Source organism: Pteronotus mesoamericanus, unplaced genomic scaffold (assembly GCF_021234165.1).
Source record: "Pteronotus mesoamericanus isolate MK-2021 breed Mesoamerican mustached bat unplaced genomic scaffold, CSHL_Meso_final scaffold_1186, whole genome shotgun sequence".
Classification (NCBI taxonomy): Eukaryota; Metazoa; Chordata; class Mammalia; order Chiroptera; family Mormoopidae; genus Pteronotus; species Pteronotus mesoamericanus.
Genome location: NW_026555302.1, coordinates 4471897 through 4493034, shown reverse-complemented (window position 1 = coordinate 4493034; position 21138 = coordinate 4471897). Strand labels below are relative to the sequence as shown.

Here is a 21138-nt window from a genome sequence, read left to right as displayed (position 1 = left end):
ATACTGTAAATGTATTTTCTCTTCCTTATGATTTTTTATTTTTTTTAATTTATAAATCATGTTTATTCTATTACAGTTGTCTCAACTTTTCCCCCTTTACCCCCCTCCACCCATCCCACCCCCACCCCCCACTCCCACAGTCAATTCCCACTCCATTGTCCATGTCCATGGGTCATTCATACATGTTCTCTGTCTAGTCCCTTCCCCTTCTTTCCACCATTGTCCTCTTTCCCCATCCCCTCTGGTCACTTTCAGTCTGCTCCATGTTTCCATGCCTGTGGTTTATTTTGTTCATTAGTTTATCATGTTGAATAGAGTCCACTTATAGGTGAGATCATATGGTATTTGTCTTTCATCAACTGGCTTATTTCACTTAGCTTAATATTCTCCAGTTCCATCCATGTTGTCGCAAAATGTAAGAGTTCCATCTCTCTCTCTCTCTCTCTCTTTCTTTCTTTCTTTCTAAATGCAGATTGAGTTTATTTATTTTTTAACATGTCAAAGATAATTATAAAATATTTAAAAAATTTAAAACCGTTATAAATTTCAGCAATTATACCAACATGACACCAGCACAGAAACAATAAAGTAAAACAATGAAATATAATAAGAATTCTAAAGATAAATGTATATATCTGTCTAACAATGTAATAAAGGATTAAGTTGATACCTCAAACCAATGGGGAAAATAAGATTTATTCAACAAGTAAGGGGCATGGACCACTATTACTTGAAATAAAACAAACATAGAGCCCTATTTCACACATTATACAAGAAATATTCAGGTGAGTTAAAAATCAATATGAAGAATCTAAGGAGTTCTAAGAGAAAATACAAAATAATACTTTTCCTACCCTGAAGTAAAATATTCAAACCAAGAAGCTATAAAATAAAATATTGACAATATGACTATATTAAACATTTAAGACTGTACAGTAATATACATATAAAAAAATTAAAGGACAAGTAATAGAATAGAAAAATATTTGCAACACATCTAAAAAAGAGTTAATGGTTTGCTTTGGGTTTTTTTTGGGAAAAAGTTCTACAAATTTTTAATAAAAAAATGGATTAAGAATACTAAAAAGTCATTTAAAACTTTTTAAAAAGAATATAAATAAGCAGGAAATATATAAAAACAGGTTTAGTTTCAACAAATAACAAAGGAACAATTAAAATAACACATCATTGTCATAATCAGATTAATACATATTAGAAAATATTGGTAATATCAAGTATTGGCAACTGTGAAAGGAACAGGGTATTCATAGACTCTTTTTCTTCATCTTAAAGCAGTCTCTTTAGCATATTTTGCAATGCTGGTTTGGTGGATGTGTACTCTTTTAGTCGTCTTTTGTCTGGGAAACTCCTTATTTCGCCTTCCATTTAATTGAAAGCCTTGCTGGGTAGAGCAGTCTTCGGTTGCAGGCCTTTGCTTTTCATTCCTTGGAATATTTCTTGCCTCTCCCTTCTGGCTTGCAGTGTTTCTGTTCAGAAGTCAGCTGCTAGTCATATCAGGGCTCCCTTATATGTTACTACCTCTTTCTCCCTTGCTTCCTTTAGGATTCTGTTTGCCTTTGATATTTGCCATTTTAATGATGATGTGTCTTGGGGTGGGCCTCATTGGGTTCCTCTTGACTGGGGCCCTCTGTACTTCCTGGACTTGTGTGACTTTTTCTCTCCTCCAATTATAGAAGTTTCCCGTCATTACTTTTTCAAACAGATTCTCTATCCCTTCCTCATCCTTTTCTCCTTCTGTTATCCCTATTATATGGATATTATTATGTTTCAGATTGTCCTGCATTTCCCTTAATGGCTCTTCATTCTTTTTGAGTCTTTTTTCATTTTCCTGCTCTTTCTGGGAGCTTTTTTCTACCTTGTCCTTTGGCTCGCTGATTCGATCTTCGGCTTCATCTAGCCTGCTTTTGATGCCTTCTACTGTTTTCTTCAATTCAGAAATTGTATTCTTCATTTCCTCTTGTGTCTTATTGCCAGTTTCTATGTCATTTTCCATGCTGATACAGTTTGCAGTAAGTTCCTCATAGTTTCGCTGTAGTTTTTGGTAATTCTCTCTGAGCTCACTGAGTTTATTGAGCTTCCTTAGAACTGTTGTTTTGAACTCATTATCTGATAGTTTACTTGCTTCTATTTCATTTAGTTCTCTTTCTGAGGATTCCTCCTTTCCCTTCGAGTCGGGGGTGTTTCTTTGTCTTTCCATTATTTGTGAGACTCTTCTTTTCTGCTTCTGCTCTCAAATTGATCTGTCTTGATTTCCTGACTTTGTGGTGTGAACTTCTATGGTAGGAGATGGCTGTTTTTACTTTCTGGACCTTTGATGATGTCATATGCCATCCCTGTCTGACCTTAGGCAGTCTGTTTGAGATTTCCAGGGATCTACTGTCTGTGGCTGTCTCCTTCAGTTGCTAATCTGGTCACTCTGCACTCAGCAGGCTGCCGTAGACAGCTCAGGGTGGGGTGGAGTCCCTTCTGGGGGCGGGGTTATTGGGTCCTCTCACTCTGCTGCCATGTGGGGGAGGAGTCAGCACTGGGATCCCACCGGCTACTCTCTCCCTTCTCTCCCCAAAGCCTCCGTCCCCAGTCTCTCCGTAAGTGTCTCCAGACCTCTCTGCACTCCCTTTATCCAGGGATCTACTATCTGTGGCCACCACTCTGCACTCAGCAGGCGGCTTAGACAGCACAGGGTGGGATGGAATCCCATCTGAGGATGGGGCTATTGGGTCCTCTGAGGCTGCTGCCGCTTGGGGGAGTGGTCTCTCCCTGAGCAAGATGGCTGCTGCCGCATGGGAGATGAGTCAGCACCGGGATCCCACCAGCTACTTTCTCAGTTCTCTCCCCAAAGCCTCTTTCCCCAGTCTCTCCTCAGGTGTCTCTAGCCCACTCTGCCCTCGCCTTTGCAGGAGACCAGGGTAAGTGGCTGGAAGTAGAAGTTTGTGCGTTGGCTCTTTAAATGGTTCTTTGCATCTCCAGCCACCAGTCTCTGGCAGAGAGCAACCCTGCCGCTTTTCTCGGCTGGCTGTTTTCTGTGTTCTTCTGGGCTCTGGTGCTGTAGGCTAGAGATCCCCGCTTTTGGTTTTAGACCCCACTCTTCTCAGGGGGATCCAACTGGCCATTTCACTATCCTTCTGGTGTTGCCACCCGTGGGCACCCCACCTGCCTTCTCGAGTCTCTACCATACTCCTTGCCAGTTAGGTTGTGCTAAAGCTGATTCTTCTGTCTCCAGTATTACAAGGCTCCTCTCTCACTATTGTTCAGTTGCTTGTTCTAGGTAATTTCTCCACAATTTAGTTGTAATTCCAGGTTGGTCCTGGGAGGTCAGCGTGACTTCCATTCACTCCTCTGCTATCTTCCTTATGATTTTTTAAATAACATTTTCTTGTCTCCAGCTTACTTTATTGTAGGAATACAATATATAATATATAAAACACATAAAATTATGTGTTATTCAATTGTTTATGTTGTCAGTAAGACTTCCAATCAACTCTAGGCTCTTAGTAGTTAAGTTTTGGGGAAGTAAAAAGTTATATGCATTTTTTTCAACTACGCAGGGGATCAGTGCCCCTAACCCCCACATTGCTCAAGGGTCAAATATATTCTCAATAAGATTAATAGCTGATTCTCATTAGAAGCCATGGAGGCCAGAAGGCAGTAGGTTGACACATACAAATTTCAGATAAACAATTTTTTAGTATAATAAATAATTTTTTCAGTATAAGTCTCATGTAATGTTTGGAACAAATTTAACTGGGTGTCCTGTATCTTATGTGGCAACATTACTCAAAAAAAAAAAAAATCACCTTGAGGCTTCTTATATACAGATTCTTGGCCGGCCCTAAAGATCATGATTCAGAAGCTCTGGGATGGACTCTGGAAGCTGCCCTCTCCTCAGCCCTGTGCATGTCCAGGCTCCACTTCAAGAAACACTGATGGGATTAACTAAAGGAGTCATAAGAATTTCCACAACAGAGGCATCCATATTCCAAGTGAACATATAACACTGAAGCTGTAGTATTTGCAAAAATCTATGCCTTGAAATAGGGCATCAAATAGAAGATCAAAACAAAAGAAAATAACAACAACAACAGCAGTAACAAAAACCCTTGAAGGAATCTTCTAGGGTGTCTTTCCTGCCACATCCTCGGAAACAGTGACCAGCCAGATGGACCGTGGCAAGCGTCTCATGCAACAGGATACACAGATCGTTATGCACTTTTTCCATTAATTTTCTTCAGGTTGCCCAAGTTTAGACACTTTGCTCTAAATCAGGCTCTGCATGCAACTCTGAACACATTCTTTCCAATACACAGGGGAAAGCTGGGAACCACCCCAACCATTGCAAGAACCCCGGAGTTGGGGACATTACTTCCAGGGTGAGCCTTCAGCATCGTGCAGACCAGAGATGGCAGAAGGTGAGTAGGTTACAGGCCAGCTCTGCACAGTGAAATTAACCCCCATGCTGCTATATATGTCATAGCATGTCTTCCTCTGTAGGCTGCACGTGGCTGTTGTAAAAGCACGTCTATATTCTAATGACTGCAGATTCCCCCCACCCAGAAATACTCCATCAGATAGGGCACATCCCGACGCCAACCCCATCTGCAAAGGGTCAAGAAAAAACCCCAACTCACTTTCCATCCACAGCCTCCACAATTTTGACCTCAATCTCCTGCTCATACAGGGTGCGTAACATCCGGTCCCTCCTGTCCTTTCTGCGTTTGAGATTTATCATGAAAATCTAATGTGGGAAGAAAGAGAGAAGAAAACACATTACTCAAGTCTTCTGTTAGGCTCTGAGAATTTAAGTAAATGTAGGACCAACGTTTTAAAAGCTTTAGTTAGAATAAGGAGTGGAAATAACAGGGACACTGTGGTGAAGATTTGTTTATATTTCTTATCGGGTCAAATGACACGAATCCAAACAGATTTAGTCTCAAATCTGAGCCTTTTGCAGGGACTTAACACTCTCGTTTTCCCTGATGCTCGTTGATGTACATGGTCACTTTGATTTTGAGACAGAAAAGTTGAAAAATTACTCGTCAGGAGGCTTACAGACTTAAATGTAAACATAAGCACTAAGGGCAGGAGGCAGCTTCTCAAGTGGTTCAATTTATTAGCAGATCTGAGTTCCCGTCCTGACTGTTATTTGCTAGTGTTTGCCTTGGACCAGATCTTCTGCCTCAGTTTCCTCATTTGTAAAACTGGAATAATAATGGTCTTACCTCATGGGTACTAAATATCAGCTATTATTTTAATGTTTATCCACTGGCAATAAATTTGAAGTCATTCAAAGAATAAGAAAAATGTAGTCTTAACAAATTCCTTTTATTTCCAAAGGTTCCAAACTGAGTTATCAAGGTCTCAGTTTTAGTAGCTTCTGTGTCAAAAGTCAACTCTCTTAAAGACAAGGGAATTTTTCTGAAAAAAGTAAAGGGAAGACGCTGTGGCCTTGCAGGTAGCCCGCTGAGAAAGAGAGAAGGGGAAAATGGAAAGACATAAGTGAAGGCTTAAATGAAATCCTGAATTTCCATGTGGATCTGTAGGAAAGGCTATAGGGGAACCTACTGGTCCCAAAGAAGGTGCATTTAGAACGCCCCCCACCATGAGGGCTAGGTCCGCCTGTGCCCCCACTTTAGTCCCTACATTCCTGATGGCTGCACTGAACAAATTCATATCATGAAGCCATGACAGGAAGTCCCAGCTGATGAGGCTGTCCTAACTATTCCCAGACTTAAGGAACCACAGAAGAACCTAGAGTCTTGTGAATGCTATTACAGGTAAATTAGTATTTTTAATAAGGTCTCTTTGTTACCTGCAGTAATAAAATCACTCTGAACATTAAACTAGTCCTCTGAGTGAAGAAGACTTCAGCTACTGAGAAGAAATGAGAACACTTAGCATGGAAAAGGAGAAACCTGCAGGAATAAGTCAGATGACGCTGGCTTCCTCCTGACTAACCACCTAGGTGACATTTAGGGACATTTAATGTTACAGAGTCCAGATCCTTGTTTCTAAAAAGAGGGAGCTGAACAAATTCCTCTCTCAAGTCAAGTACAGATTAAAACATTCTATGACCCATAGTTTATAATAGAGCTGCCTTATGCTACATCCAGAATAATGAAGAGGGTATCTTACAACCAGCCTGGAGTTCAGACTAGATTGGGTAAAACTTCGGTGCATATGGTCATTCTGAGTGTGCTTATCAATATGTTATACAATTTACTGGGATAAAAAGCTACACTAACTAAAATGTCAACCCATCCTTACAAAATACTCTCCCTTCCATCCATTTAGAAAGCTCTGGGGAAAAAATACTGATGGGGAGCAAGATGTCTTCTTAAAAAACCATTCACTGCATTTAGGGCAACGTGAGCCAGATGCATTATTTTTTTAAAACATAATTTCTGTGGTGACTATTTGCCTGGTCACTTGGCATTTTACAATTTCATGGAAGGTGTTCTTTTATATTTCATTTTCTTCCTGTGCAGAATCACACTGCAAGAGGCCATGTCCCAGCCCCCAATTTGATAGACAGGGGAAGGGCGTTGCTCATGGGTACACAGGGGCCTACCCAGGGCCACTCCAGGAGAGCAAAACTAAGCCAAAACAAAAAATTAACAGAAATAAACAAAAAAGTCCTCTCACACCAGAGACCTCTTGCCTGGGATGACTTGGGGAAATTACAACCCTGTCCCAGTTTCTACCAGGACAAGTGCAATAAAAACTGTAGCCACGAAGGAAAAACACAGACGGCTTGCTCATACTTAGTGAACAGTAAACAGAGAAAAAGCTACACAGCCAAGTGCAACTGAGACGCCACCGCCCAGGTCACAGAGTACTGGGCGCATTGGAAGGCCCAGGAAGTCTTTTTTTTCCGCACTATCCTATCTCTGTTCAGGACAGAGGGGTGATCACCCCGAGCTCAGGAAAGTAGAGTCGCTGAGCCTGCGTCACTCGCAAGAGTTGGCATTTTTCAGAAGGCTTCCAGGAGTGATCCAGTCGTCACACCCATGTCCAAATGGAAGATCCTGGTTTGGTCCCATTTATGTGGGGATTAGGAACACGCGTTGTATGATACGGGGTGATCAGTAAGGAATTTCCTCTCGGTGGAGCAGCGACAATGAGCACAGAGCAAGAAGCCTGTCCTGTAACATACCCAGAATCCATGAAAAACTCCTCAGCTTGTGGATTCCTGAGGGACTGCCCTCGCCTCCAGGCCCCCCCGTCCCTGAATACTGTCAGCAGCCACACGACACGAGGGACCAGCAAGGATTCAGTGACTCGGGAGTCACATTTCTTGCCCTGCCAGGCATCAAATACGTTGGGCATATTACCGAGGGGCATCTCTTTATATTTTTACTTCATTCTTTATACAACTGAAACTTAACAATAAACATGGTCCTCAGAGAGCTATTTTAAAGTTCTTACCTGCCCAAAGGCAGAATTTTAGAACAGTTTCTTTTTTCGCTTTTTCTTTGTCCTCTTAACCTTACCCTCCAACCTTCGGAGGTTGTTTCATGGGAGAACAGCAGTAAGAAAATAGTGTTCCAGAACAATTTCCACCCACTCCAAATAAAGTCCTCTAATACCTAAAACATATATCCTCTTTACCTTCCCCTTGAATCTTGATAAAAAGGTTGATAAAAGATGGCAATATTTTAGAAAAAAATATCAAATTTATTTTCACTACTGAACAGGACCTTCTTTGTGACTCCAGGATTGATTCACTTTTACCACCATGCTCCCTTTTTTCAGAGAAGAAAACAGGCAAACAAAAACCAAGTAATTTTCCCCAAAACCTCAGTGCCTTTTCAGTAGCCAAGCCAGGCTTGCAGGCTCTCAGATGCACGCTCGGGCTTCTGTTTTGATATAAACATAGAAGCATGCTATGCACACCCTTGCACACGCGTGCCGCACACCCACCCACAGGCACCTTTCCTACCTCATCAAATCCCATCTTGTCTGGATACTTAGGGACAACTGAGACAAACTGGGAGGGTTCCATCGGAGGGCGGTCAACTGGAAGACACAAGATGCACGCAGAGTGCTTTGTGAGTGAACGTCAGACAAGAGTATTCCATCCACACACCTGACGCCTCTCGACATGACCTGGGTGTCCCGGGCCGGGGTCCCGCTCAGTGCTTCTCCAGGACTGGGTGGCTGCACAAGAACCCTGATGGCCAGGGCACTGGTTTGGAGAGCACTTGTGTATAGGCAGGTTGCAGGCTTTGCTGCATTTCCATTCAGATTTATTGTCAGAGCATTTGGTAGGGAGTTTAGGGCGAGGATTAAGGGGAAGGGCTCTGCGGTCAGATGGCCTGGGTCCACACTTTGGTCTCTGAAGGTCTGGAACAGTTAGGTGACTTCTCTAGGCCCCTTTCTTCACGTGTAAAGTTGGGATAATAAAAGTGTATATTTTAGGATGTTATAAAATTTAAATAATACCAGCATGCAAAGCACTTGCCACAATAAATTAGCCTAATAAATACTCATAGCCCTCAGCTAGTTCTTATGGTGACCCATGATGAAAGAGTTCAGAAATAGGCCAGACTTTCTCAGAATAATGCTTTTTCTATACAGTTAAAATGGTCAAAGTCTAGGACTATTTTTATCCCAGCCAGGCAGGTTTCACTACAGATGCACAAAAAGTCCTTTATTTTCATACAAACTCAGCTCTGAGGTCCAGCCCACATCCCAGAACTTGGAAAAGGGCTGACAAGGACATTTCCAGATGGAAGGGACATCACATCTTAAGTAATGAAAGTTTCATTTATTTGATACTCCAAAAAAACTATCATGACAAACTCTATATTTACAAGGTTGATAGCCATGTTGATGTAAAAACCTGAGAAGACCTTGAAGATTTCTGGTATTGCACAAATTCAAAGCACTCATTTGGTTTTTTTCTTAAAGAGCTAATACAAAGGACGTTCGAAATGAAAGCTAGTCAGTGTGTTGTTTGAAGAACTATGGGTGATGGCCACCACCAGAGTCCGCCAACACCCATTCTCCCCTATTCCAGGTCCAAAGAGGAATGCAGCTCCTCACCCTTGAAGTTAGTCATGGCCACGTGACTTCCTGCTGCTCCATTCTCTAAGCCCCACCCCCCAGCCAGACCTGCCACCGTGATCTTAGCAGCATGTTGACATGGGGAAGCCACCAGTTTGAAGCAGCCCAGAATGATGTGCCGACCTACGGCGGATAGCTGCCCAAGAAAGACATCGAACCACGGCACACTTTGCACAGCCAGAAAGAAGCCATTGCTGCATTAAGCCAAGGAGATCTGGGCACTGTTTGATATACCAGCATAACTTGGCGCATCCTTACTGAGATACTGTCCAAAAGGCATTATTTAATGGACTTACCCTTCACTGAGATATTTGTTTGAAAAAACTTAGTATTTAAATTTTTTTTTAATTTCATGACTTGAGAGAGAGAGAGAGAAAGAGAGAAATATCAATTTGTTGTTCCACTCATTCATGCACCCACTGGCTGTCTCCTACATGCGTCCTGACCAGGGATTGAGCCCACAACCGGGTGCATCGGGACGACACTCCAACTAACTGAGCCATGCAGCCAGGGCCTTCACCGGGATGTTGAAGAGAAAGCAGGACATCCAGTTTCACTCATAATCAAATAACGTCAAGTTCTAGAAGATAGCGAGATAGGTTTCCTCAGCCAAACACTAGAGCTGTCTTCATTACTTCAACCGTGACCCTCACAGCCCCGTCTCTGGGCGTACACAGAGCACATGTTTGTTTTGTCAGCAGCCCAGAACGTTTTGCTCCTTTCTGTTCCACCCCCTCATTAGTTTCTTTTAAAATCAACAAATATTTATTGAGGGTCCACCATGTACAGAGTTTGGTTTTTAAGAGGAACAAAGTTAACATACAAATGTCTCATTCACACCATTGTTTGAGGCGCTGTCTAGCACTCCCTCCTTGGGCTTTAGACTGGGAGGGGTTATTTTTTGAGTTACCCTTTCCACGCTCTTGGTCTGTTTGGCACTCACATGGTTTGTGTGGCTTTCCCATTTCAGCCAAACAGTCTGCTTTTAACCACTTTGCTTCCATCAAACATGGGCAGTCATTGTGTTCATAGAAGTGTCCCCAAAAAGCCCAAAGTGGCCGGCTCCTGAAAACCACCATTGAGCAAAACTATGAGAAACACCCCTGGGTTTTGCCACTAAAGGCAGAGAGCTAAGCCATAGGGAAAAACAGAAATGAGGAATTAGACCTAAGACACTATATGGGGGAGAAGGGATGGGTCTTTGCTTACATTAGACTTCAAGGTTCGCTATGTCCTAGCTTCTGCTTGGGGTCATTTCTGACTCCATCATTCATAATATATCCAGTCCCTCATTGAGTTCCTCCTAATACATATTCCCTCCCTGTGCTGCCATTTGGTGTGATGTGTTTCATTGGCTCCCGGATCTAGAAATCAAGATCTAGGGATAATAGCTATTTTACAGAGTTTTTATTACTCACTGAACTCTGAGCTACCCTCTTGACATATTTAATCACATTTCTTTAAGTTTAACAACATATACCATAGATAGGTAAGACTGTCCTTATTTTTACAGATTAGGGGGGAAAAAAGCTTAAATAACTTGCCCAAGGTCACAGAGCTGATAGCACTGATGTTTGAATCTAGGCCTGACTCCTGCACCTGAACCCTTAACCCCAAAGCTGTACCCTGCCCCCAAAGCTAATTCTTGGTAGTCACTGGAGTCAAGCTGGCCTGGGGCAATGGGTCTGGGTTCATAGTAGCTCAGTTAGCTACGTCCTTGCTCCTGGGTGACCATCACTTACTGCTCTTTCTGTGGTCCACACTGGAGCACCCTCTACTCATCACACAATGTACCAGCCCAGTCATGCTCAGAAAAGAAGTTGAGAAATTGTGCTTGGAAAAAACCCTAACACTTCCCTATGGTTTCCCCAAATGTCCATTGCTCTAGCCACTACCCTAGCTCAGATCCTCACTCACCTGTTTGGGGTGTTTTAATATTTTTCAAATACTTATGTGCTCTTACTCTTGCCTCATTTTAAGTCATTGTGCACACTGTTGTCAAAATAATTTTCTTCCACAAAACAGCTCTGTTCTTGACCATAACTGCCAAGCTTGGCACTCAAGTGCTTTACAATTTGTTGAGTACTTTTGTGTTCTCCACATCATTTGATAGTTTCACTTTTACTGTTTGTTTTTATAAATGAGGCAATTGAGAACAACCCACACGTAGACTTTCTCAAGGTCAAATAGTAAATGATGGGCGGAGATGGATCTCATTTTTAGCTCTGACATCAGATCCAATATTTTAATAATCATTACCTGACATTCACTTGCCTCAAGATGTCATTGCTGAGAACAGGCACCTAAGATTTCTACTGTCTCGAGCTCCGATGTGCCAGGGCAGACTCCTCATGCCTCATACCCACTTACCCCATCACTTTTGCAAGGTTTTGTCATTTATCTGTCCAGGAAGCACATTCATAAATTTCCATGCATCTCCTAATGTACTGAATGAGTCAGTGCATGGAGGGTGATGGGTACAGTGTGATTCATAAGTGTCATCTACTGTCCTTATACCCCACCTCCCACCCACCTAAACTTTTTAGCTCTGATCCCTCAAACTCCAGTCTGCAATTCATAAACTCCCTGACATATTTGGTCTCTTCACCCTTTCTGTCTCTTCACCTTTTTGTTTTAATTCAAAGTTGGCTTTCTTTTGAAGACACTGCCTCCCGTTCCGCTGTCAGAGTGGAAGGTGATTTTTCTCATATCCCCCAACCCACTCCAAACTGTTTCTCCTTCATCTGTCACAACTTCCAGCTTCTTTGAAGCATATTTTCGCACACTCCACCTCCTCATCAGGCCCCTTCAGCCACTGATGACTACGGTCACTGGCTCATGGTCTCACTGACCCTGTCATCATTCTTAGAAACCTCAGCATCCACGTGATGATCCATCTAATGGCCTGTTGGCTTCTAGGTCCTAGACCTTTGCACCAACAATCACGCTTTCGGCGACCCACTACCATGCCCGTCACTCCCCTCCTGCCCTTGCTTCCATCGCTGCCCAGCCCGGACCTCATGGTCTAGCACACTAACCATTCCTTGTAAAGACCCTTGAACCTCTTCCATTGATCTTGTGGGGTAAAACCCCAATCCTGGTTAAACTCAATTGTCCACTTACTCAGACCCAAGAAAAATAGCACAAGAAAAATACACACAGTTGTTTTGACTGAGTCATTGCAAAACTATAACCACAGATGTCAAATTGGCACTCCACGTTGCCAAATGATGCAACTGTGTACTTCCATCGTAGATTTACTCTCTTATTCTCTGAGAGATCTAGTTTATACCTTTTTCTCTCTCCTGAAATCTCCAACATCTCTTTAAATGCGATTAAAGCTGATGACTGGAATGCATATGTCATAGAGAAAACAAAGTCATATTAGATATGCCTTTTCTTTGACCTCAAGTTTGCAAACCCAGATGCATCTGTATCCACACATTCTGACTTCCACACATCATTGCCCTATCTAGAGCAACCTCTCCAATGTTGTCCTGGGTTATACCGTCTCTTGTTCTCGCAAGGACTTCAGCCTTACAGTCATCTTCTCCTCTATATCACCAAGTTTTCCTTATATGTTGGTTCCTTCTCATAAGCATACAAACATGCTAAAATCCTATCTTAAAAATAAACAACACAAAAAACAAAACCTCTGCCTTAATCTCTCACTGCCTTCCAGCCACCATCCTACTCCTCTCTTCTCCATCCCAACAGATTATTTTCTCATCTCCCCATTGTCCTCTCTTCAGTCCACTCCCATGGGCTTGTGTCCCAGTCATTGCACTGAAGGGGCTCTTATCAAGGCCATTATAGATTTCTATCTTGACGGAACAAAAGATCAGTTCCCTACCCTCACTTTATGTGACTTCTCCTCAGCATCTGGCCCCTTCTTGAATACTTCTCAATTTTTCCTTTCAGCTTTCTGGCTGTTTGTCTCCCCTGGGGATCTGTCCTCCCTCTCCTCTACCCTTTCAATGTTCTGTTTCTAAACAAGTTCACACTGTTCCATGTCTTCAAATATCCTTTTAATGGTAATGACTCTCAAGTGTCTGTCTCCAGCTGGAGTCTCTCCCTGAACTCCAGACTCATAGAGCCAAGTATCTCCTAATCTTTCCATTCAGATGTTCAATAAATATCTTCAGTTTACGTCACCGAAACTTCTCTCCCCAAATCTTTTCCCACGAAGACTTTCCCACTTCATTAAATGGTATGCCAGGCCAAAATCCTGGACTCATCCTTCATTCCTTTCTGTCCTCATGGGCTGCATCCAGACCTCTCTAAGTCATATTGGGTCTGCCACCGAAATATATCCTAAACCTACCTGCTTCCCATCACCTCCCCGCTACAGCTTGCATTCCCAACACCATCATCTCTCACCAAGAGACACAGATATACCGGTCTCCCCACTGTAGTGTCTGTGCCATAGTCTGAATGACATTCCTAAATGCACCAGTCACATCATGCCACTCCTGTTATTCTTAGATTAAAATCCAAATGCTTTGCTGTGGCCACAATATTCAGCCCGATCTGGACACCTCTTCCTCCATGACCTCATCTCCTCCTACTCCGTTCCTCATCGTGTCTACTCCAGCCACGTTGGCCTTCTGTTCCCGGAGCACCCAACCTCTTTCTTAACGGCCTTTGCATGTGTCATTGCTCTGCTTGAAACACTCTACCCGAAATATTCATTCATGTGGCTGATTCCTGGATATACTGTCTACTTCTCTGTGGAAGCTTCTGTCAGTTTTGTTCACTGCTATATCCCTAGCCTCTTGAACAATCCATGGCACATCGTAAGTGGTTAATAAATACTTACAGCCCCGTTCTCTCTTCGGATACCTTCCTTGGCTCCTCACTGCTGAGGAGGAGTGTCCTGCTGGAGCTTGCCATTCAAGGACCATGACAGGGGAGTCATCCCAGCCCTCAAACCTTCCTTCCTTCTGTGGTGTAAAGCCAACTCTCTTCCAGGCAGAGAATGCTTTTGGATCAATGTGTTCGCTCAGTTTGTATCCCCTACCTATAGTGCCCTCCGTGTATCCTTCCTTTTGTTTAAAGCCCATGCTGCTGTCAAGGCTCAGCTTCAGAACCACCAGGATATGACGTTCTCCTAGATCACCCCAGCCCCCAGCAACCTCTCCCTGTTCCAAACTCCCTTTGCCCTTATACTGAATATCTGTTCCTTTCACAAAGCACCTCATCATTGGAGACTTTTTATATCTGTCTTGTCTCCCCAGTTCAATATAAACACCCAAAACAGAGAATGGGCTATAAAATCTTTTAAATCCCCAGCACCCGCGTGAGTGAGTCATCCACTGGGGGCAGGCACTCGGCATTTGCACATGGATATAGTGACTGTTCCACACTTCCCTTGGTGTCATCTATTAGCAGCTATCTGTTTACTGACTGTTGGGTTCCAGAGGTTGTGCCAAGGGCTTTTAACATCTAGTCCATCCTTCCTAGGGACACTTGACAGATATGATTCCATCACCAGCATACTTCTATGAATCCTCCAAGGTCCTCTAGCCTACATTTCTGCATTATTACCCTCAAAGATTTATTTTGCAATTATTTTCTTATTCTAATTATGCTCTATCTTTTAAAATTCGGAATCTGAAATTTTAACAAAGTTATAACTAGAAAAGGTAAATGCAAGAATTAAATAAAATGCCATCTTTAAAGTGCCTGAAGCCAGCATTCCCCCACCCCGCCCCGCCCCGCCCCAGCCACAATTCTCGGCCACGAGAGTGACTGTCCGAAATCCAGGCTCCAACCTGACATTTTCCCACTAAAATCCCCTTAATTGCTCCCCTCCCTTCAGGAAAAGCCCAACACATTAGAGGTCCTTCTAGCTGGGCTCACTGCCTGTCCCTTCCCCACACACAGCCTACACTCCGGTGATGAGTCGCTGAATTTGTTAGTTCCTGCGTGAGAAATTCAGTGCAAATATTCCCTCTGATGGAAAGCCATTTCTGACCTCTTCCCCTGGGCAGGGGTTATCTGTCACTTCTCCTTTAGCCACCTGTACATTATACATAGTAATTAGTGTAGCTACTAGTTATTGGGTATTTCCCAGTCCTGATCTCACGCTAGACCTACGGGCAGTAACAACGCTGTGTTTAAGGCCATGAGTTTTGGAGATAACAAGATTGGTTCAAAACTCAGTCTGTCATTTGTTTAGCAGAACGATCTAGGGCAAGTTACTTAAACTGTCTACACCTCAATTTCTTCACCTTCAATAGGGGGATAATAAATCCCTCATTGTTGTTGTTATTAGACTTTATATATATAGTAGAGAATCTTTCCCCCCAACTCTACAAGTTTTCATCATCTCCATCGCACAACTAAAGAGGTAAGTTACTTTCTGAAAGTCACATAAGTGAAAAGGAGCCAAGTCTGAGTTTCGATCCCACTGCAATGCACCATTATAGCCCCTGTGACATTGTGTGAAATGCGTTTACTGTGCACACAGCTCTCCACCCGGATGGGATGCTCCCAGAGGGCAAAGACCTTGTCATATCCACATTTCACATTAGGAAAAGCCTAAGAATAAGCGAATGAATGAATATCCATGTTTCAGCCGAGGCAGACTGGGGGCTGTGAGACCCCAGTCCCCAGCGAGGGGAGAAGTGCTGGGTGCAGTCACGTGGCCGTGGGACCAGAGCCAGCGCAGGCTCCTGGGTCACTCACTCATGGCTTCTATCTGCACGTGGATGAGGCTCTCGATGTCATCCTGCAGGGTCTGATGGGACTTCAGGGGGATGGGCAGGTAGCCGTAGTGCTCTCGGTTGCAGAGGTACATCTGGATGCCTGAGGACCCAAGAAAGGAACAAAGATGACCAATCAGAAAACACACTTCTTAGTTTGATAGTGACCATTATGGAGAAAGAGACTGGACTGTAGGAGACCCTGGGTTTGGTGCTTACACTTAACAAGCAGCTGTTCCAGGCACTGTCTGGAGACCTCAGAAATGCTCCTTTATTGAGAAAGTATAACAGGGCATTGGGGTCTAATAAAAAGCCCAGGCCACACTTCAGCTCAGAGGAAATTGATTTTTTTCCCCTCTAAAGCAGAAGCATACTTGTGGTCTGAAATGAACACGAGAGGCATGAACCAATCAAAAGGGAGGCAAGGAATTCCCGTTCCAGAGAACAGAATGGAACACTGTAATCCAACTGCAGGAAATAACGAGAATGAGGAATAAAATCCATATTTGATATGAAAGCAAACAGGAGGACAGATTATTAAAGCTGAATCTAGGCATCTGTAGAACAAAAAAATAAAAAGCAAGGACACTTAAATTCTCCAGGACTCTCCTTGGTTTTATTTCACGTCTTAGCAAGCATGGATTTGGACACAGCCAATGGACATGAAACTTCTAGAACAGTTTCATAAAGGAACGAAAGAAAGACTGCGTTTCAAGTCCTGTTAAGAACCTGCCAAAAATATGCCACAGCCCTCTCATGTTCAACACCGGTCTTCACAGCCCCGGCTGGCTAACTCTGAGTTATGCTACAGCGTCTGTGTCCAACCAGATAGGCAGCAATACAGGGATCAAGGGGGTCTCAGAGAGGCCTGGCAGCAGACAGTCCTGACTAATGAAAAGATTGCTTAATTAAAAGCACGGGTCTGCCAAGCTCCGGTCCGTGTGTCCACGCTTCCGATTAGTTAATTGATATGCCAATCATCTATGCTTCCCAGAGACAGAATCACCTGCACAGAGCCGCCTTTATGCTGTGCAGATGAGGTTTCCTTCAGTCAGCTACATCACCTGCCAAATCAGGTGAAGCTGTCCCCTGGCATTAACAGAGAAGAATGAGAAAGAAAAGAGTTTTTATTCCCCCCTTTGCTGACTCTGGCGGAACCAAGGTTGGCCTACCAAGCACTGTCACTTCTCGTGCATCGCCAAGTGCGCTCACGAGCTCTGCTGTTTGCCCACATAAATGCTTCTGGGGAACTTCAAACCAAACGCTACCCTCATGATGAATTCAGGAAGAAGAGGGAAAGTGATTTCATGTTTAGGTTGTCTCTCTACCCTAATTAGGTCAATCGTTTTACTGTTTAACTTTCCAAAGCTTCATTAAAAAGAGGAATGAGACCTAGCCAAGCTATCCATCAAGTGAGGGGACAAGAGAGGCATGTTCAGACATTCCAGGTCATAAATATTTACTCCCTATCCCTCTGTCTCATCAGGTTACTGGATGATGTGGAAGAAGAGGAAGGAGAAGGAAGGGGAGGAGGAGGAGGGTTACAAATAACAAGGGAGACTTGGGACACATGGTGATGAGGACAGTCAGTGAAGAAGAGACGAGAAGGGGGTCCCAGGCTGACATCTGTGGCACCATGAAAGTTCGAATATGTCAGAGGTTTGAGGACAGATGTTATCATGAACACACCAAAAGGACCTCTGGCAAATCTGACATTCTAGAGACCCAAAACACTAATTTCAAAGAATATGTGCACTCCTATGTTCATTGCAGTGTTGTTTAAAATGGTCAAGATAGGGAAGCAACTGAAGTGCCATCAATAGACAAGTGAGTAAAAAAGCTGTGGTACATTTATGCAATGGACTATGACCCATAAGAAAGAATGAAATCTTACCGTTTGTCACAGCATGGATGGACCTAGAGGGCATTATGCTATGTGAAATAAGTCAGTCAAAAAAGACAAATACCATGTGATTTCACCTATATGTGGAATCTAAAGAACAACATATATGAACAAACAAAATAGAAACAGACTGAAAGACACAGGAAGAGATTGAAGGTTGCCAAGAGAAGGGGGGTTGGGGACTGGATAAAAAAGGTGAAGGGATTAAGAAGTACAAACTGGTAATTACAAAATAGTCATAGGGATGTAAAGTATAACATAGGGAATAAGTCAATAACATCGTAATATTATGTATGGTGCCAGAGGGGTGGGTACTGGAAATATCAGGGGGAACACTTTAGAAAGTATGTGATTGTCTAACTACTATGCTGTATACCTGAAACCAATACAAAATAATGTTCCATGGAGACTGTAAAAAAAAAAAAAAAGAGGAAGTAGATGGATGCAGGTGTACTTAGCTATATATTAAAAAATCTGGCCATGTGCATGCTAAGAGCAGTTTTAGACAATTAGAGATTAGTTTTGGATTGTATTAGTAATAATCAATCTAAGACACCCCCCAACCAAAGGCAATTGCTAAGTTAGATATGAAAGGAAAACTAAGCACAGTCTATAAAGTGCCCAGTGTAGAAGAATTCGGGTGAGGTGCCTATAATATTGAAAATGCTGACCATCCTAAATTACCACATAACTCTACGGAGAGGAGACCGGGTGGGAAGAGGGAGCAGAGAGAACTTCATCTGTAGAGGACAGTCCATTGATTATTCCTACGATAAAACCAGAAAATCAAGAAATAGCGATACAAGCGTGTTATTTAGAAACACGGGTGCAAATGTCATACTTGCATCCCCCTCAGGAAGAGTTAGTGTGTCTCCTAGAAAAGGGAAATGGCACAGGGGAGACAGGCAGGGGACTCGAATTTTATAATCAGTCTTGGGGGACTCTTTGAACTCTTTCAACTAGGCGCATGGATAATTTGACAAAAACATAAACATTATAAAAGGAAATGTGTTGATGGTTAGATCAAGTCTAGGAAGGAGTCTGGTGCTCTCCTTGGACGCTGCTCCCGGGAAAACGCTTCTCTCTGAGGAAGAATGGCGAACGACGCCGCACCCGGAAGGGCTGTGCTTACCATATGAAGATCTCAGTCATTCCCTTGTCCTCACATAGCACCTTAGCCTTGTAAGGGGACATACTTTTCTTTATCCTGGGTGATGAAAACTCAGACTCAGAGAGGCTGCGACCATCGCCGGTCATACAGTCTGTCATTAGCGCCAAGCCTCTGTCCCCCAAGGCCAATGCCAAGAATCTTTCTACCCACCGGGATCCGGAAGCCGAGCCTCAGGACCAGTAGTCGCTCTGCAATGCCACCCTGCACAGGGGTGCACTTTTGATCACTATCAGTGATGTGCAGGAGGCAGATCTAGCGGCTGTCACCCATACCTTGTGCCTCTTTGGACTCGCTGGAAGATGACCGGCTGGCGCCAGGGACGGTTCCTGGGGCCATGATACAGAGCCAAGGTCACCGGCCACCATGGGAAATGAACTCCTGACCTTGCTCTCATTATGGCCACAGACACTTCCCTATGACCCTGCTCTCTTTTGGGGATAGATGGGTGGCCATGTCCCCAGCGCCCCGGTCCACTTGGATTGACCCTCTCACTCATCACCCCGCTGTGGCCATGCCTGGGGTCTGAGGTTAAAGAATAAGGATCAAGGTTTATGCATAGACAGTCCTGCCTGGGACGCGCAGACCCTTTATTTCCTTTCTGACAGTTTAAAAACAATGCTCCAATGGATGCAACCCAGCCAGGGAGCATCACAAGAGTAAGGACAAAAGAATACATGCCATCTGCCTAGAAACACTCCATGGGCTGCCTTCGCATCTCTCCTGAAAATATTGATACTTCAAGACAAGTGAAAGTGCTACCTTAGGACCCCACGACGTCGGGAAAGCTGTTCCATTCCTGCAAAAGGCAGTCAGGCTTTCCGGGCCCGACCCATGGCCTGTTCTCAGGTTGAACCGCCCACCTGGCCCACAGCTTCCACTGTTTCTCAGCTGTGATGGTTATGTTTCCACAAGGAAAGGCCCCACCTCTCCCAGCACAGTGCCAGGCACCAGGGCGACGCCTAGGGCCCCAGCCCCTGCGCCTTCCTTTCCTACCTCTCTGCCCCGAGCTGAGCCACCAAACAGCGTTGGGCCACTGCACCTGCTTTCAATGTCCCTGGCGGACCCTTGGGCCGATAAAGAATGAAGACCAAGCGAACAGGACGAGCAAAGGGCAGAGCTGAAAAATTCCTTCCCAGCCAGTGTCTCCCTCTAAGCCACAAACCCAGTTTTTGGTTTAAAAGAATTTATTGTCATGAGTTAGTGCATGGGTCACCCTAGTGCCCTTTGCGATGGCCGTACAGGGTGACCCTGTTAGGCAAGGATCGTTACTGTGATTGTTCATCGTTCGCTTTCCTGGAACAGCCTTACTGCAAGCTCTGAGGTAAAGGGCCTGGCACATGTGGAAGGAACCAGAAAGCCCTGTGCCTGCTTCTCACCCTGGGGAGGTCAGAACAAATCACAGGCCAAGCTGAAAGAAGCGGTTTCCACTAACACTGACACAGGAATCTTCAGGAAAAGTCCCGATCCACAGGAGACTAAGGACCTTGCTTTTGCCCTGACACAGGCCTAAAAATGGCTACATCTGGTCAAAAGGGTCGCAATGACCCTAGCAGCGAAGGGGGGGAAAATCAGCCTTCCGCATTTCCACCACATATTCTCATTCCTGCCAAGTCGACAACTGATGCGTGGGACACCTTTGGCTTTCAGAATGGTCCGGTGAGTGAGCTGTGGCTTAAATTTGTATTAACTCTCACCTGCCAGCAACCTGCCTCAGCTGGGTAGGGTCTTGGCATGCTCCCAGCCACCCTAATTTTTATGGCCACCGTGAGTTTATCCACCATCTGCCTGGTTTCTGAACTCACTTTTGCTGGGGGTGAAGTGGCACATTCCTGGCTCGTAGATAATGCATTGGACCTGGCTTCCGTCAGGAAAGTCTGAATGATCCTGAGAAGAAAACGTTTCAGGAATGTTGTGGCTCTTCCTGTTGAACTGCTCTGGTGAATTATGTCCTCCCTGGTGGCATGTGCCGGTGACCCGAGAGAAATAACAGACATTCCTACTGACTGGTCTTCTTTACAAAACTTAACACACGCCACTGGAAACGCGTTCCTCATGGTGCACGAAAGACTTCCACCTGGCTTTGCCTTACCTTCCATGGGGACTGCGGCAGAGGCTGATGGATGCCTCCCAAACCTACTCTCTCCCTCCTCCAAGCGAGGGAATCGGGGCTGTAGACCGCGCGGACAACAGTGGGCGCCTCCCTAGGTGTCGTCCGGTGACTACGTTCTGGTTCATGGGATATGCAGAGGAGTGAGTGGTGCATTCAGCTTCTG

The 21138-nt window shown here is 44.2% G+C and overlaps 1 protein-coding gene across 1 annotated transcript in view; it reads right to left on the bottom strand.

The window, feature by feature from the left end:
* The window catches only part of COLGALT2 (collagen beta(1-O)galactosyltransferase 2), an 81062-nt gene that overhangs the window by 6000 nt on the left and 53924 nt on the right, over nt 1–21138 (bottom strand). Inside the window, exons 6-8 of the mRNA XM_054587669.1 lie at nt 15775–15894; nt 7958–8034; nt 4647–4753 (exon numbers count right to left, since the gene is read on the bottom strand). Coding sequence (XP_054443644.1) covers nt 4647–4753; nt 7958–8034; nt 15775–15894 — 304 coding nt within the window. The remainder of the gene's footprint in view (nt 1–4646; nt 4754–7957; nt 8035–15774; nt 15895–21138) is intronic.